We start from the raw sequence: 17,037 nt of genomic DNA, 5'->3' as shown, positions 1-17,037 counted from the left end.
CACCTGGCTCCCATTGGAAAAAGCAGGCATGCCAATATTGCCAGGCCTCGCATCCCAAGGCAGTGTTCACTCCAGAGTGATACGTGGCAGCACTATAAGATGTGGTGTTCAGCCAAAGGCACAGTGTGTAAGGATGTCCCCAAAGCAGTGTTGAACTACACATAGGAGGAGTTGAACTACACGTAGTAGGAGTTAGTTCATTGTGTTCACAGTTTACCATAGACACTGGAATTGTGTGCACGCAGTTGGGGAGAATCGGGCCAAAGGGACATCTTTGCCAATGAATTTAGTCGGTTGGTGAACCTTTATTGGTACTCATGATAGGGCACAGTGTGGAACACAGGGCAACAGGCAAAGAGGGATTTAGAACGCATCAGAACTAGGCTGTTCTTTATTCTTTTGTGCGTGTGTAGCAAAATGTAGTGCGAAACACAAGACAAAGGGAGACGTACACAGAACTAGCGCTCGACCCAAGTTCTCCTCTTTTTGTGTTGCTTTTTATCCCATGCCTTGGGACGATCATGTGTGATGAACACACTGTCGTCTGCTTCTACATAGCTAGATAGAGAGAGTTAGAATTGAATTATAATACAGTGTGATCGAGGTTCCTTTGCTGGGAAAAGGGGGATTTTGATTCCTTGCAAGGACAAAGGTAAAGGTCATAGAAACGGGCTGGTATAAATAGAGAGAGATAGAAAATTTGGTACACTACACAAGAATAGGGTGTTGATGAAGCTGTAGCATAGAAGGAAGTAATTAGCCTCGCCCAGATGCAACCAAACAATTTAAAGAAAGGACAGCTGCACAGCTTCCTCGAAACTTCTCAAGCAGAGGAAGGTTTGTTTAGGGTCATGAGTACAATCACACAGATACTAGTATTGCTCTGAAGCTGTCACCCCAGCTACTTCAGCTGACCTGGAATACTCACTATCAGGACTTCAAGGGCAACTCCAATCAGTATGTATCACCTGCTACACAGTAAATGGAAAACAACACCATGTAATTTACACACAGCCTACTGCAAAGGGCAGTCAGTGCAGTGAATGGGTGATGTTTTTTTGTGCTGCCTTGTATGCCTTTCTCATTTGTAACATTGCCCCATTTGCCAGATGGCAGACAGGAACTAGGACGTGATCTCAATGCTCTTACCACCCCCCCTCCTCCTCCCTTCGATCTGCTCACCCCCACTTGCCAGATAGTGGCCCAAGCGCTTCTGGGCTCCGGGAACCGCGAGTTCATTGGCTCAGCATCGAAGCTTCTGGTGTGCCACCGGGAGCCCACCTCCAAGCCCAAGCACCCGCACAGCCTGCCCTACGAGACCTCCGTGGAGCTGGTTCTCTCGGCGGCCAGGGAGTACGTGGACTCGGCCGCCTCTCACACGGACCCCTGCATTCCACTGGCACGGTGGGTGCCCAGCAAAAGAGGCCTGGAACCGGTGTGGCCGTTGTGGGCGTGGCCCTCGTGGCTGACCACCTCCTACTAACAGCCAGGTGCACAGATGTCCATGGGTACACAATTTTAGCTCAAATTAGACATACTAATGGGGTCTGGATTAATTTGTGGTGCTGCACTGTGGCACTCCTCATAACCTTGGTATGTGAAACCCTGAATCAAGCCTTGAACGGGCTGTGGCAGAAGTCATCTCCATTGCCTGTACAGTCATTGCTCATTACAGCGGATCCGGCAACAGTGGACTTGTGCTCCCCATGTATTTTAAGTGCAATGCACTCTGCTCATAATGAACCCTGCTATAGCAGACTACCAGCTACAACAGATGTCTGGCGAAATTGTCGGCACAGAACAGGTCATTGGCACAACGAAGCCAAGCCAGTGCTAGTAGCCTTTTTTTCTTCTTTTTTCTCCCCGGCCAGCAACAGGGTATGTAGTTTCACTGTCTTATACACCAAGCATAACCAATGTTGAACATAGCGAAAAATAGGCGGCCTTCACTGTCTCGTCGGCTGACGAGCGACGATGAAAGCGACCACAACGACCGGTTGCTGGAACTCAAGTGCCTTTATTAAAGCGAAGAGAAAAGAAGCCCCCCCCCCCCCCCCCCGGTCCCCGATGGCGCGGCGGCGCAGGCGTGGAACACGATAGCTCAAGCGGCGTACATCCGGCGGGTCCGGTAACGCGAACCGCCGCCCGAGCGAGCGTGAGAAACGTGCCTTCAGCGCGCCGTGAAATGCGCGTCCACTACATTCACCAGAAGTATGGGTCTGTCTAAGCAGACGATCCGCTAGGCTGTCAAGAACAAGGATGCTGCCAAAAAACACAACTCCGGTGAAATTGAAGAACAGCCCTTTTGAATACGCTAAGTGGCACACCCGGAGGTCGAGTCTGCCCTTGTCAGAGTTTTTTAATGTAATAAAGAACTTCGGTTCAGTGAATTTCAGCATTTATCATTCCCACACATGCATCGTTCCTGTTCCATTCGATAAAAAAAGTAAGAAATGCCTCAAGCAAGGGGATGGTTCCCATCCATTGTGTGCAATCTACCACTGGCTGTGCAGAGTCCAACTAGTCTAACTTTCGATTTTACAGCTGTCCTTCATCAGATTATTTCATATCAGCCGTTTTACTGACCAGACTATGATAATTAAAAAAAACGGAAGCGGCCTTGAAAAATGTCAGGCAGCGATCCGAATTGTTTGATGAATGGTCTTGGGTAAGGCTGATTTGTCATGAAGGGTTTGAAAAGTGCCTGGCTAATTCTGCTGGCCATGAATGATTTTTATAGCTGGTGAGTAATTTCTTCTAGTTGCATTGTCGTTTTATTTGCTCAGCTTAGCGTGTGTCTCTACGCACTCGATTGCATGTGCTAGGCCTTTTCAAAGTGTCGGTGCTGATCTTCGAAAACAGCATTTGGCGATTATTTCCACCGCGTGAACGCTGTGCAGAGATGCTGCAGGGGTGTGAAAAGAACAAATTTTTTGTAGCATATATATGCAATACTGGTCAAAGTTCCCACTTTATGCTCATATACCCCCCCCCCCCCCCCCCCTTCGCACCCCCCCGATCGGATACTGCATTCTTCGGATACAGCGGACATTTCTTTCCTGATTAAGAGGGTCCGTTGTAACGGGCACAGAGTGCACTTTCATTTGCCCTGTAATATGGTTTTTACATTGCCTCGATCCCTAGCCAGATACATATTATGGACCTTTGAGCCAAGCAAGGGTGTGGGATTCAGAAATAGGTACAAAACTGGCTGTCCTATTTAAATAAACCATGCTATGAAATTTGGTTCTATAAGGTCTTCCAAAAAGTTTTGCATGGTTACGAAAAATGTGTTCATGCTTAGTAGAATCAATAAATCCTGCCAACAAACTGTAGCTACCATATCTAACTCGTTGCTGGAACTCTTCTGAAACTAAGGAAGCTTTTCAGGAGTGCTGACGTAAGCAAAGCTCGTTATAAATTTCGTTATGATTAGACTGCTGTGAGACTGCCTGTTCACTTGTGCAAGCTACATTCGTCACTGTATTGCAGTGCACATCGTCAATACTACACTGCTACTATGCCATCCTCATTCATGTATGCAGAAATTTAGTACTATAAGAATTAGTTACTGCAAATGCTGCACCTAACAAAGGCAGGGTAAACTGATTTAAATATATGTAAGCTGTAATATTTATTCTGCGTAACAAAAGTTGCTGTATCGTGTACCAGACCAGCAAAGATTACTCTTTTTGGTGGAAAGATGGAGGTGTAACAGAAAAGTTTTTAACATACCTTGTTTATATGTCATAAAATACTAGAGTTAGTGCTCTTCACATTAGCACCAACAAGAATTATGGCACATGTGCAGGGAAAGTTTCTTGCTTGTAATGGATAAAGGCATAAGCTTGAGCACTTTCATCTATACTTTTTTTTCATGTTTTGATTTTGCAGTAAACTTTTTTGGATGTTGGAACAGCATTGAACTTTCTTGAAACTTGTTCTGCCCACAGAGCATGCTTGCAGATCCTAGACAGCCGACTTCCGGAAGTGAAAGCAGAGCTGGACTTTCTGTCAGCCCTGCCACTACTGAGTCAGTTCAAAGTCGGCACACTCCCTGTCCAAGGTAATTTTTTCAGACGGCTTGCTACTCCTGCCGTACAGTGCTGCTTCAGCTATTTTTTTACCACAGCTTTCCTCTCGCTCTTTTTTTGTCTTGAGACGTATGTGCAGACAACTTGTAAGACAACATGTTGCTTAAGGGAAGACACTGCTCTTAAAGCAGCTTCCTTTAATTTTCAGCCTTTTCCCCACTGATTTTAAATATGCCAATATTTTTGAGCCAGTCAATTAGTTCCCAAGATAATTAGAGCGAATTAGCTATTTTTGGAAGAACAATAGACAAAACAGTGTTGGTCGCAAAACTATAATCTTTACATTTTCCAATACACTATGAACCCTGGTGAATGCATAAAGAGAAGCAGTTTCTTGATGCATCGCTTGGAACTACTTTTGTAGCTCATTAAACCTTGGTGTTTGAAATGGGTGTTCGAAATGGTACCTTGCCACTGGTGCCACCAAAATTTAATGATCTGTAAAATTAGTTCCAAGCTATGCATCCAAAAACCACTTCTCATTCCATTCTCCAGGGTTCATAACATTCGAAAATGTAAAGATTACAGTTTTGTGACCAACACTGTTTTGTCTATTTATTGTTCTTCCAAAAATGGCTAATTATCTCAAATAACCTTGGGAACTGGCATATTTGAAATCAGTGGGGGGGAAAGCAGCATGACTGACAAGTTTCACAGAGTTTACTTAAAAATTAAAGGAAGCTGTTTTAAAGCAGTGTACTCCCTTAATGGAGTTAAACTCACAAGTTCATGTTTTTAAGGCAGTTAGTTCAAACCCTGTCAGTGATGAGGAAGCGCAAAGGAATGAGGCAGAGAAAGGCGAAGGGACAAGGAAGGAGTGGTTTTCTCTCTTGCTTACATCATAGACTGTGAAGCATTGGGCTGGAACAAAAAAACAAGGCGGTTGAGACAGGACAGCACCGAACTAAGGCACAGCCTTTGTTTTATAGCTCATGATGTTAAAAAAAGAAAGAATGAAAAAGGATAGATGATTGCATGCCTTCAGGACCATAATGTTCGCCTCTTGTGACTGACAATAAATTAAAGCCAATTTTCACAATCATTAACACCACATTTTTTTTTCTTTTGCTATAGTACACAAATTAAGGGGCTTGTGTAAAGCCATCAAGCAATAAAGTATTAAAGAAGGATGTAAGACGCAAAGAAGGTGAAGTTGCGCACAAGAAAAATTTGTGTCTGATACCCAGTACCTTTGGAAAGCGACCTAAGCACATGTGGCAGCAAAGCATCTGTAGGTGTTGGGCTCCTGCAGTGATTATCTAAGATTTGTGCTTTATTATATCAGTGGCACCTTTTTCATTGTCGTGTTTCTTGTTCTAGCTCGACACTGTGATAAAATGGAGCTGGTTAGGCAAGCCCTGCTCCAGACACCAAAGGCCTACAAACAGTCCAGCAAGGTGAGATTCTTGTGAATTTTTTCTAACCACTCAAGGTCATTGGGAAGTGCCTTTTTTTATAAGTTTTCTCTTTTAACCTTAGCACCAATGGTTTATAGCACACAGAATTCAGCCTTTTAAAGAGCCAATGTTGAGGTTTGCAGACACCTGCAGAACACCTGCAGAACACCTGCAGAACACCTGCAAAAAATGCTTGAGGAACTAAATTCAGAAAGCAAGGCTGTGAGGCTAAAAATAAATATGAATAAATTTAAAGTAATGATGGATAAACATGCCAAAAGCGCCCTGTTCAGCATTTGTAACGAAACGCCAGATCAGGCAGAAGGTTATAAGTACTATACATAATGTCTTGAAATTTGGTGTGGTTGATCTCAGTTAAAAATATTTTTTTCCCAATTATTTAAACAGTGAAATCTTGGTGTTCAAGTTGTTCATGAGAAAAGTACTATCCGGCATTTGAAAGGTGGAGTCATTGTTCTGGCTCTAATACTTGCCAAAGCGTGTCCTGCCACACACACAGACGTGCTTATTACAAATACTAATTGCTAGCTTCTGTGCTACTTAGATTTTTTTGGTCTGTGCAAGCCTTTATCTCTACTTGCAGTTTACAGTAACCAGGGACAGTCCATTAAAACATGCATTTATTTTCAATATTAAGTAATCGGGCCACTTAACAAGGATTACGATCTAGAGCAAACATTTGCTGCAGATCAGACCTGTGTTGTTGTTGTTTTCTCCCACATAAGTGCAAGCACGTGTAACCTGCAGTAGTGCATTAAATTAGTATATTTGTGTTTCCCCAAGATTGGGAAACACAAATGTAGCATGCAGTCATTCATAGGGATGTAGTGTAGTGCCCTTTGCTGGCCATTCAGAATTTGGGGACATTTATGTTCCCGCTTGGTAAAATTTTCAAAAGATTTCTTTTCAAATGGAAAACGGGGAGTAACACGGCAGTCTAAAAAAGTTGAGCTTGCTGCATCCGTCACTTTTGACTTGCGCAGCTGCTCAAGCTGGCTGAACTGCTGCACCTGTATGGCGAAGATGTGGCGAGGCGGGAAGGGGCCGTGTTGTCCTTGCTTGCAGACACTGCCTTCGAGGTACGTTTCCCTCCACAGTTGTTTACCCTGTTCAGCTCTGTCTTTTAAACGTTTGTCAACACCTTGTTCAATGGTGTGTTTGTTGACAGAGAAAGGTGCAACTCAAACTGTGCAGATGTTCTGTCATGGAACCGTAGTGCTGAAAATTGAAAAGGCTGCTGAGCATGAGCGAATGTAATACTCTGACGTGAATAAATACACCAAAACACGGTTCACAATCCATATTTGGATGCATTATGGATGTTTAAATTACAGAGTTCAGAATTTGTTTTGAAACCAGGTGAGTTCCTCGCACGCAGCCAGCAGAAACCTGGACTGCCCTCTTACCACTTTTTCTCTTTTTTTTTTTTTTTTTAAGGGAAATAAATGGGGTGGGGAGAGCGCATATTGTTGACTTAAGCAGGGCTAGTCTAAAATTTGTCTTTGGAAGCAATTGCCCTTGTGTACAACAACTTTGTTCCTCCCCTGCTCAGGACGCAGACTACAGCCACTGCTATGAGGTCTGCCAACAGATCATGGCGGGGAGCCACTCGGAAGGTTGGAAAGTGTGCCAGAACCTCGGGGAGTGCGCCGAGTTTCAAAACCTTGCGGCTCGGTAACGTACCCTTTTTTCTTCTATTCTCTCTCTCTCTCTCTACCACTTATGCAGCATTTGTTACTCTGTTGAAGTGACGGTACATTTACATTCTGTTTTTCCTTGCCGTTCTCCTCCTTTCTGTGCCCCTCGTCTCCCCCAAACCACGTAGGCAGAAGCTGCTGGCCTTCTCCCTCTGCTACTGCCCCGACACGGCCGTGGACAAACTGCTCAGGGCTGCCCAGATGTTGGAGCTCCAGGAGATCTACCAGCAGCTAGACCTTCCCCAGGAGGAGCTCTCGAGTGGCTCCAGCAAGGAGCCAGTAAGGGCCATCTCTGGTCACTGTCTTTGTGGAATAGAGTGATGTGCTGTAATACCACGGAGCAGTGATGTCATAGTATTACGTATCACATCGTATTTATGTGCATTTATAAAGCTGTTTGGCAAGTCATTATTTTTCATGTCCACAGCTAAAAATACCAAGAAAATGCTGAGCATACCCACTAAGGGAAATCGGCCAAGATTGGCCAAAACGAGCTTACCTACTCAGAGAGATTGGCCGCATTGTGAAGTTACTCACGTGCCCAGAGCTAAGTGGTTTGCAATTTGGATAAAAGTGGTTAGCGTTCCCTGTACTTGGCAAAGGAAACATTTCCAGTTGTTATAATGGTTCAGGCGGTGTACTGCTCAGAGGAAAAGTGAATTTCCTCTAGTCTTATGGTTATTTTCTCCTTGCTGTTAAAATAAAAGACGCCAGTGCCCGAGGAGAGCAAGGGGCCACCCACTCGAGACCGTGGGAGCTCGGTGAAACCAGATGGGAGCCAGCAGCAGGGGAGCTCGTGGAGCTTTGTTGGGAAGACAGCGGGGAAGACGCGCTCCATGCTGACCACCCTGGGCAGCGCAGACTTCTGGAAGAGCACCGTCAGGTGTGGCCTCCTTTCTGTCTTCTGTCATCTTGAGTGAAAAGTTTATTTATGCGATACCTACCAAAGACTACAATAATGTTACCTATGGCATCAGCCAAGGAGTGAGATGTACATATCACAATAGTTAAGCGTACATAGTAGTTCTATTAGTGCAAACTTGGTTCACTCTATTTCCAGGTAGTAAAATACCCTACTTCTTTTTTTAAGTGCCGAGCACTTTAGGGGCTCGCCTTGTCGTCGTAGCTCGCTCGCTGGACCCAAGTAGAGCCACACGGCGTTCCGTTGTCACGGTTTCCCACAGCGGCTTCGAAAGCCAAGCAGTTCATACAGTCATAAACATTTGAAACTCGTGAACCGCTGGCGCTTGTCATACATCTCCCCATTGTTTAGCGCAAAGAAAACTGCAGGTACATTTGAGGCAAAATATACAAATTAACCAGCAGCGCCCGCGTTCATTTAGTTAGGAATGCTTGTTGCAGTTACAGGCAGGGGGTGCGCGAGCACTGCAAAGGCGGGAAATTTGAAATGCGTTGGACAAACCTCTGTTGAATTCATCAGGAGAGGAATGAGACAGGGAGGCAAAGAGCGTGATGGGTGGTAGCAGTGAGCGGATAATGGCGCCACTGCCCCTTATGGCGAATCACTGCTCTGTATTTCCAACAGCTTTCACATTGAGTGGGACGGCTTTAATTTTTTTTTCTTCGGCCACGTTTTTTTTAAGCAAGAACATCCAGCCCGCCTAGCATTGTACCATCTACGTTACTCGTGTGGGATAAAGTAAGGAAAATTTGGATCACATGTTCAGAATTTTGTTTTGCTGGGAGAAATGCAAAAGTGACCACTACTACTGTGCGCAGAAATTTTGTCTTGTGACCTGACACCTTCTCACTAATATTCATCCTTGTGGGGCAATTGGTTTGGTGCATGGTGGCCTTCTTTGTCTAGAATGTTCAATGCAGCATGCACCGAACCAGGGCCGTAGGCAGAAATTTTTTTCAGGAGAAGGGGGGTATGGATTTTGGGAAGGGGGTAGTTTTGCTGAAAGCAACAGGAAGTATTGCTTACGTGCTGCCTGGAAAAGATTTCGTGAGGGGTTCGAACCCCCAAACCCCCCCTCTGGGTACGGCCCTGCACTGAACGTCAGGTAATATTGCAATTATTTATATGCATTGATTCCTTTTAAAAACTGATATGTGACTTGTATGCTTACCTTGCTGCTCTTGTGGCCATGCAGGAACCTGACGAGTGTCAAGCACGAACGTCCAGTCCAGAGAACAGCATCTACAGTGCGCTCCAACAACGATCTCAAGCTCTTTGCTGTCCCGGCATTCTACCAGTCTGTTTTCAGCAATGCATACGTTGGCAAAGTAAGCACCCTGCTACAACCTGGCTAGAAAAACCTGCTGATTTGTTGCATGAGTCTTCATTCTTTAGTAACTGATGCGTTTTCATTTGTACGCCTGCCTGAGGGAAAGGAGTACTAATTTTAATTTTCATTTTAAATTACTTGTGTGCACCTTTTTAATTGCGGCTCCCTCAAACTACAGTACAGCCTGTCGTATGACAAATGTGATGGCCTCAACTGGAGTCCTGTCTTGGCCGACCTTTTCAACGTCCTCAGAGCATCCATGATTGCCGAGGCAATTGACGACAAGTCCCCTTCAGCCCAGTGCTCATATGGTAAGCTTGGCTTGTCCATCTTTCTGTGCCAGTTTATAAAAAAAAAAAAAAAAAAACATGGGACAGTTTAATGCAGATTCGTTTTAGTTGGGGAACCACCTTTATTCATAACAAAGGGGAGTTAGTTGTGTAATGCGGGCTGTTATAATAAGCTTGACTGCATACAGCATCTTTAGGCCTTCAGATGCCTTTTCCAACTGTCACAGTTATGGCATAGGCCCACTGCCTTTGGAACGGTCATTAAGGGGACATGGCTCTTAAAAACAATTTCTTTTAATTTTCAAGTAAACTCTGTGAAACTTGTCAGTCTTGCTGATTTTTTTCCACTGATTTAAAATATGGCATTATTTTTTTAGTAAGTCAATTATATCCCAAGATAATTAAAGATAATTAGTAATTTTTGGAGCAACAATAGACGAAGCAGTGTTGGTCATAAAACTGTAATATTTATATTTTCCGATAATATGAACCCTGGTGAATGCAATAATCGAAGCAGTTTTTTTTATGCATCACATGAAACTAATTTTACAGCTCATTAAACTTTGGTGTTTCTAATGGACACCCAAAATTGTTCCTTTCCACTGGTGCCACCAACGTTTAATGATCTGTAAAATTAGTTCCAAGCAATGCATCAAAAAATTCGACTCTCTTATTGCACTAACCAGGGTTCATAGTACTGGAAAATATAAAGATTACAGTCTTATTTCCAACACTGTTTTGTCTATTGTTCCTCAAGAATGACTAATTATGTCTAATTATCTTGGTAACTAATTGACTGACTCAAAAAAGAATAGCATATTTGAAATAAGGGGGGGGGGGAAGCAGCAAAGCTGACAAGTTTCACGAAGTTTACTTGAAAATTAAAAGAAGTTGTTTTAGGACCAGTGTCCCCCCCCTTAGCTGAGTCAGTGCTGGCCCCAAGGCCAGTGGAGCGGGGCAGTGAGCTCTGCTAACCCTATAGTAAGTGGCCTTCCTCCCAAAGCCACTCTGGGTCCACCACTGAGCTGGAATTGCTTCTGTGAACACTAGACTCAAGTCAACAGCAACTTTAGCTTGCATCTTTCCTCTCTTCGTCCATGCATTCATGTTTTATTCCCTTTCCTCCAGCCTCATTGCAGCCACGATGCCCTTTTCGTGACAAGTTACAGTTGTGGCAAGGTGCTGCTTAGGAGCTTTCCTGTCTTTTGCAGAAAGCCGTGGCTCCATTCTCTTGGGCCTGGCCAAGGGCCTGTTCCCAGAGGACACTCTTCTGGCCATGTGTTGCCTGTTTGGCGTTAGGCATGTGAGTGCAGTGTGCTGTTGCTAACATCGTCCCTTGGCCCACAATGCGGACTTGCTTCCAGATCTTTAAATGCAAGCATTTTTTAGTAAGGAGACGATGGGTTTATTGGAGAAATTTCACATTCCTTCCTGACCTGTTGTTACCTGGTTGTTTTCTTTTGGTGTTCTGTACTGCTGTCCAGTGCAGTAACAAAACCAAAAGGGGATTTCCAGTTGTGTACGTTTAGGCTATGATGAGCTTATCTGCATGTACCAAAATGCATAGGGAGCCAGCTCCTTATTTTCCTGCTGTTCTACTGTGTTTGTACTGAACTTTGCATGCATCGTGGTGAGCAATGCCATCACTAATAATTTCTTGGAGATGATGTGTAGTTAAGCTGCAGTTCGCCATCCATACATTCTTGTCTTTGAAATAGTTTGAAGACAAGGGCTCTCTTTGTCTTGTTACTTCTTACTGCACATCACAACTGAGTCTTTATAGTAGTTGGTGGAATGCTGCTCCTTGCATAAATGCGAACTTATCATTGCTGAAGCTTAGCTCGAGAAAGGTATTCACCATTTCCAGTCGTTCAAGCCCTGTTGCTACGCGAATGCGGTTTCCCGGCATCCGCGATTTGAATCACAGCCAGCCCTTCTCTGCAGTTGGACCAGGTGGAAGAGTTCTTCCTCAACCTGCCCAGTACGCCCATGGTGCTGAGCATCGCATCCTACTTCTTCTCACTGGCCGTTCTCATCGCCCTCGACCCCTCTGATGCGGTCCGGCTGCTTCGTCTTGACGGCCCTCAAGTTGTCAAAGAGGTACTCAGTGGGGTGGCACCGGGAAGTTCAAGTTGCGTAAACGGCAGTCTACTGCCGTTAATGTGTAGTGTGGAAAACATGCACTATGCTGTATCCTACTGCATTTTGTACCTTGGCATTTACATTGGAAAATGGGAAACAAGTGATTATGTTCAGTCACCACACACAAACATGGCTATGCTTTCTCATAGCCTTCATCCTGCAGTTCGCAGATCAGCAGCTGCTAGCAAGATGATAAAACCTGGAAATTCCAGGTCCACACCACTATAAGAAGGTAACTCATATAGGGTCCTCACCTTAAGCTGGCAATGCTTCAACACTTTACAAAGATTTGCTTCTCTAGTGAAGTTCATCTAAGCAGAAAAATAAAAATGTCAGGAGGTGAGCACAAACCCAACCGAATTCTCTCCTCTAAGGTACGATGGGCACAGGTGTCTGTTGCAAGCAGAGGTACCGACCAAGTTTTAACCGTACCGTATGGCCATGCTTGACCTGCGGGATTTTTATCAAAGCTTAATTTGGTCAACTTAGTTGGTCACTAATGCAAAACTTCACAGACCACACATGCACAAAGTTTTTAAGCCGCAAGAAAGAACTATAAAAAATTAAGGGAAAGTAAACATTAACAGATATTGTCGAGCTAGTAGGTCGTGAATCAAACTGAAAGCAACAGCACAAAAAACAACGATGTGGCTGAAGTAAAAAAAAAAAAAAAAAAAGAAAACTCAAGTACTGACCATCTGCTAAATAATGTTTATGGCGTTGATGAAAGACAGACATACTAACTGCCCTTCCCTGGTTACTGCCCTGCACTTCAACTTTCTTCAGTTGACACTCAGTGCTTGTATTTGCCTTCCTTGTGCTAATTCGTACGTGTTTCTGATGTTGTGCCTTTCGATACGTGTGAACAGTGTGTGGACTAGCACAGTCTATGTAACTGGGCAGTAAGCACACTGTGGACTCATTGTGGTGTTGCCAAGAGTAGTAGCGTTTATGCAACCATACAGTAAACACGTAGCGAGCTGAGTAGGTATGGAAAGGAAGCTGCTAGAAGGGCTTACATGCTGCGCTTTTTCGCAGGCCTCGAGCAAGAACACCGATGCGCTGCCCAGTGAGGTGCTTGCCTGTGCCAAGCTGGCCTCGAAGTTCTGCCAACTCCAGGCAGACTTGGCTCAAGCCGAGCTGCTCAAAAAACAAGGGGGGAGCATCGACGTGGAGCGCTTCACCGAGGACGACAACTACAAGGCCGAGACTATCCTGGGGATGGCCCTGTGAGTGCGCAGTGTTGCGTGCATGCATGCCTGGAGGAACATTTCGTAACGGCCATCTGTATACAAAAAAAAGGGGGGGGCCTGTGGGGGCTTGTGGGGGTGGCACAACCTGTACTGGCATTGTTTTAAAAAATTAAAGCCGCTCCACTCAACACGAAAGCTGACGGAAGTGCAGAGAAAGTGATTCGCCATAATGGGCTGTAGCGCCGTTATCTGCTCACTGCTACTACCCAAAGCAATTCAAATTTCCCACCTCCGTAGAGCTCGCGCGCCCCCTGCCTGAAACTGCGCCAGCGAGAGTTCTGTTCTTTTTGTGCTTGCTTTTCCTCCCCCATGTGCCGACGTTGGACTGCCACTTTTTTTTCGGTTACTATTGCAAAAATAAACCCAACGAGCGTTCCGAACTAAATGAACGTGGGTGCTGCTTGTTAATTACATATATTTTGCGTCAAATGTAGCTGCAGCTTCTTTTTTTTTTTTTTTTTTTTTCTTCTCGTTAACTCTTTCGCTACTGCGCCTATCAAAATCGATCAATTTGATCGATACTTTGGGAGCGCCTTTTCATAGCGTTCCAGGCGTTGCTAGAACAAGTAAAGCTGTTCGGAGTTAGTTCAGAAAATGGCCTTCCAAAATCAGTTTTGTTTTCATTTTTGCAACGGGAGCGTGATTTTTTACACGCTTTTGAATCACCGGGGTAAAAAAAAGGGGCGTGGTCATCGTGCGTCACTGTTACCAACGAAGAATGTGTGCCACTCATAATTACTCTGCACCAGTGTTTGTTTTTTGCTATCAGGGCATGAATGGTGAACCAGCAAACGATTTTCAATCGTCAGGTTCGCGCTCTGACAGTAATAATCATAGAAATCGGCTGAAAATGTCAAGCAGTGCCTGGTTGCAAAGCTACTTTATGATTTTAGGCAGTTTTATTGCCTTTGCGCACGTTGTTCTAAGTTCTGTGGTAGTTCTACTTACCCCAGGACCATTCGCGAACAGTTTACAACAGTTTCGGTTTCGTTTCTGCATCGCGAAATTCATATTAAGCGCTACTACGCAGTTACCCAACGTCAAGGCTACCTGCCATGGTGCCTGGAGCGTCCGCGACTGATCCGCGACAATTTTCCAGCTTTAGCAAAAGGGTTAAACAACGGGAGATGTATGACAAGTGCCAGCGTTTCGAGAGTTTCGAACAGTTATGACTATTTACTTGGTTTTAGAAGCATCTGCGGGACACCCTATGACAGAACACCGGGCTCTACTTGGGTCCGTTATCTTGCAGCACTGCCTGATTCCGGCAGTCATTTGACATCGGCTGTTACAGCAAGCTACGACAACAAGGCGAGCCCCTAAAGTGCTCGGCACTTAAAAAGCAGTTTTTTATAGAATAAGCGAGTCTTCACATTAGTAGGAGGTGGGTAATTGTGGTTCCACTGTTCATGCGGTGCGGCTGCCGATGTTATGGGAGGGCAGTTTTCAAAGTATAAGAACATACAGGTCCGTTATAATGAAAATGAACTTCAGTGTATTTTGAAGCCAAAACGACACAATAAATAAGTACATTTTATATTTCTGGGTTGGCTCGGAATATGGAGTGAGCTGTAACTTCGGCGAAATCGAAGTCTGCAGTGCGTCTGCATTTGTGCATGTGCAATGCACGCGCTCATGACCGTGTCTGCTAATAGCGACTCATCACAGTGTTGTACGCAAAGCATTCAGTACAGCACCTATGACGTGAGAAGAGAGTTTTCATTTTCATCGCACGTCAGTGACTACTGGAAAAAACACTTCTCATGGCTAATTAACAGCTGACAGGTGTCCATGAACTCTACTGTGCGAGGCATTGTTGGAAAAACACCAACCAGCAACCTCAAAATACCATGGATTTGTTAAGAACTGTCATTGCAGATTTGTTGGATAATATTGATCAAAAACACCTGATCAAAGCTCTATTTCCACATGCTTCGCTGCACAGCACACAATGCAGAATGGTAATTAAACATACTCATAGGCTCCGACCTGAGCCCAAAGCGACCTAAAATGTACCAGCTCACCATTATTAACAAAAGCAAAGCATAGAATTCAGTTTAGAAAAAAGAAAAGCAATAGAAAAATTAAAAAGTAGACCTGTTCGGGCTCGAACCCAGGCCGTTAGCACCAGCACCCTGAACTCTTACCTCGTGGCCACAGATCCCAAATGGCGTGCTCCTTTTAGCAGGAGCTCAGTAGAATAGCACACGCAGTGGCATCGTACGTCACATGGGGCACTGTGCAGCAAAGTGTTTGGTAACAAGCAACTATACTGATCCTGCCAGTAGTAGCAGGGGTGTTAATGAGCTTCGAAAGCACGAGACAGGCTCGCAGAGGCTGTCGCTTTTGGTGGAAAGTAGTTTGCTTCTTCCCCTGCTGATAGAGATTTTCGTTCTCAAGTAGCGGCCACACCCCTGTGTGCTCAATGCCGTGCACTTAGAAAATCAGAGAAGTGGGGTTCCCCTGTAAAGGGTGCACCACTGCCTGGTGGCAACTGCTACGGGGAAGCACTACGCACGTGTGGAGGTGCACGAATAGGAGCAATGCTGCACAAAGACTCCGTGAAGGACACACCACAGCACAGCGATGGGTACTGCAGTGAAGCAAACTGTTTTAGGGCGCAGCTCTTTGTCACCCATCCCTGGGCTGAGCCGCGTCGCCGGCGTCCTGACCAAGCGAACGATGGGAAGACCAACAAGTGAAAGAAAAAACGAACGATGGAAAGACTGACGAGTGAAAGAAAAGAGAGGAGGAGAGTGTCGCGAAATCAAGAGGGGAGGGTGGTTCACCGTGGCGGCGCGAGCCAGTGCTCTCCGAAAGTGTGCGGTAGGGGAGGGTAGGGAGCAGTATGCTGTGCCTGCATGAGGCGCTTGACGGCGCAACGCTTGGCGAAAATGAGGAGGGGGGCGTGCGGTGTCTATCATGTGCATTCACTTAAGATGCAGTTCAGGCCACCGCCGCAGAGGCTCACCATAGCTGCTGTCGAGAACCTGCGAGGGAGTGCTGCCTCAGCACACTGCTGTGCTGTGCCCAAATATCGCATTAGGCAGTATTGTAATCGCAGCCAATTTTCTACTAGGGGTAGCCGGCTGAATGTTGTCATTGGCATCTGTTTCACTTGGCTGTTGTCACACATTCGCAGTCGTCGAAAAACAGTGCTTTATTGACAGAAGTTTCCATTTCCTTGTCGTCTGCAGCACACTGGACCAGGAAGCCCTGCAAGTGGCCGTGTCTTTGGCGAAGCGATACAACATTGCTGTGTGGGACGTCTACGCTTGTCATCTGGAGTTTCTCTTCTCTGAAGGATGGTGAGGCGTCCCCCCTTAATCTGGTCTCAGACCAGGCCAGCCGGTTGTCCTGTGTCACTTCTTCGTCCCATTCTTACGCTGTTTGTTCTACATTCTCAGGTAGTACTTGAGCACCTAATTACCTCTTGGTTTTTTGGACATCATTAAATTATTCATTTTGTGACACTTGGACATCTAGATAATAATTTTTTTAGGATTTCAGACTTAATGAGACCTTTTTGCTCAGTAGCATCAACATAAAACTTAGTGAGGAAGTGGTTTAAGTGCAATAACAATTGTGTAGATCTTCCAATTTTACATTGTAAGCTGGCATCTATTGTGAACTTAACATTCATGCCTTTCAGGCTGTCTAGATTTTTATCAGTGGCTACCTGCTGCACATGTCAGCTCTGCAAATGTGTTGACATTGTTGAATGTGTCGGGATGTCACCTGCTACCGCGCAGGTGCGTAGCATACAGTAAGGACATGGAGTACACTGTTCATGGCGTTCACTCAAAACAAAGTAGTGAGCTCAATTTCAGTCTGGTAAGCAGCGCAGAAGCAGTTGCACTATCGCAACTCCGTCATTGCACTGCTGAGCTG

At 45.1% G+C, this 17,037-nt stretch overlaps 1 protein-coding gene across 1 annotated transcript in view; it reads left to right on the top strand.

Moving 5' to 3' along the window:
- LOC144169619 (NBAS subunit of NRZ tethering complex-like) overlaps positions 1 to 17,037 on the top strand; it is an 89,930-nt gene that overhangs the window by 48,218 nt on the left and 24,675 nt on the right. Inside the window, exons 31-43 of the mRNA XM_077698872.1 lie at positions 1,196 to 1,404; positions 3,954 to 4,066; positions 5,415 to 5,491; positions 6,496 to 6,591; positions 7,065 to 7,186; positions 7,338 to 7,488; positions 7,917 to 8,092; positions 9,327 to 9,459; positions 9,640 to 9,772; positions 10,963 to 11,054; positions 11,696 to 11,851; positions 12,932 to 13,122; positions 16,344 to 16,454. Coding sequence (XP_077554998.1) covers positions 1,196 to 1,404; positions 3,954 to 4,066; positions 5,415 to 5,491; positions 6,496 to 6,591; positions 7,065 to 7,186; positions 7,338 to 7,488; positions 7,917 to 8,092; positions 9,327 to 9,459; positions 9,640 to 9,772; positions 10,963 to 11,054; positions 11,696 to 11,851; positions 12,932 to 13,122; positions 16,344 to 16,454 — 1,760 coding nt within the window. The remainder of the gene's footprint in view (positions 1 to 1,195; positions 1,405 to 3,953; positions 4,067 to 5,414; positions 5,492 to 6,495; positions 6,592 to 7,064; positions 7,187 to 7,337; positions 7,489 to 7,916; positions 8,093 to 9,326; positions 9,460 to 9,639; positions 9,773 to 10,962; positions 11,055 to 11,695; positions 11,852 to 12,931; positions 13,123 to 16,343; positions 16,455 to 17,037) is intronic.

This window comes from Haemaphysalis longicornis, unplaced genomic scaffold (assembly GCF_048455015.1).
Source record: "Haemaphysalis longicornis isolate Haplotype H1 unplaced genomic scaffold, Haemaphysalis longicornis Haplotype H1 scaffold_2, whole genome shotgun sequence".
Classification (NCBI taxonomy): Eukaryota; Metazoa; Arthropoda; class Arachnida; order Ixodida; family Ixodidae; genus Haemaphysalis; species Haemaphysalis longicornis.
Note: the sequence above shows the minus strand (reverse complement) of the source record. Positions and strands in the feature narration are given on the sequence as shown.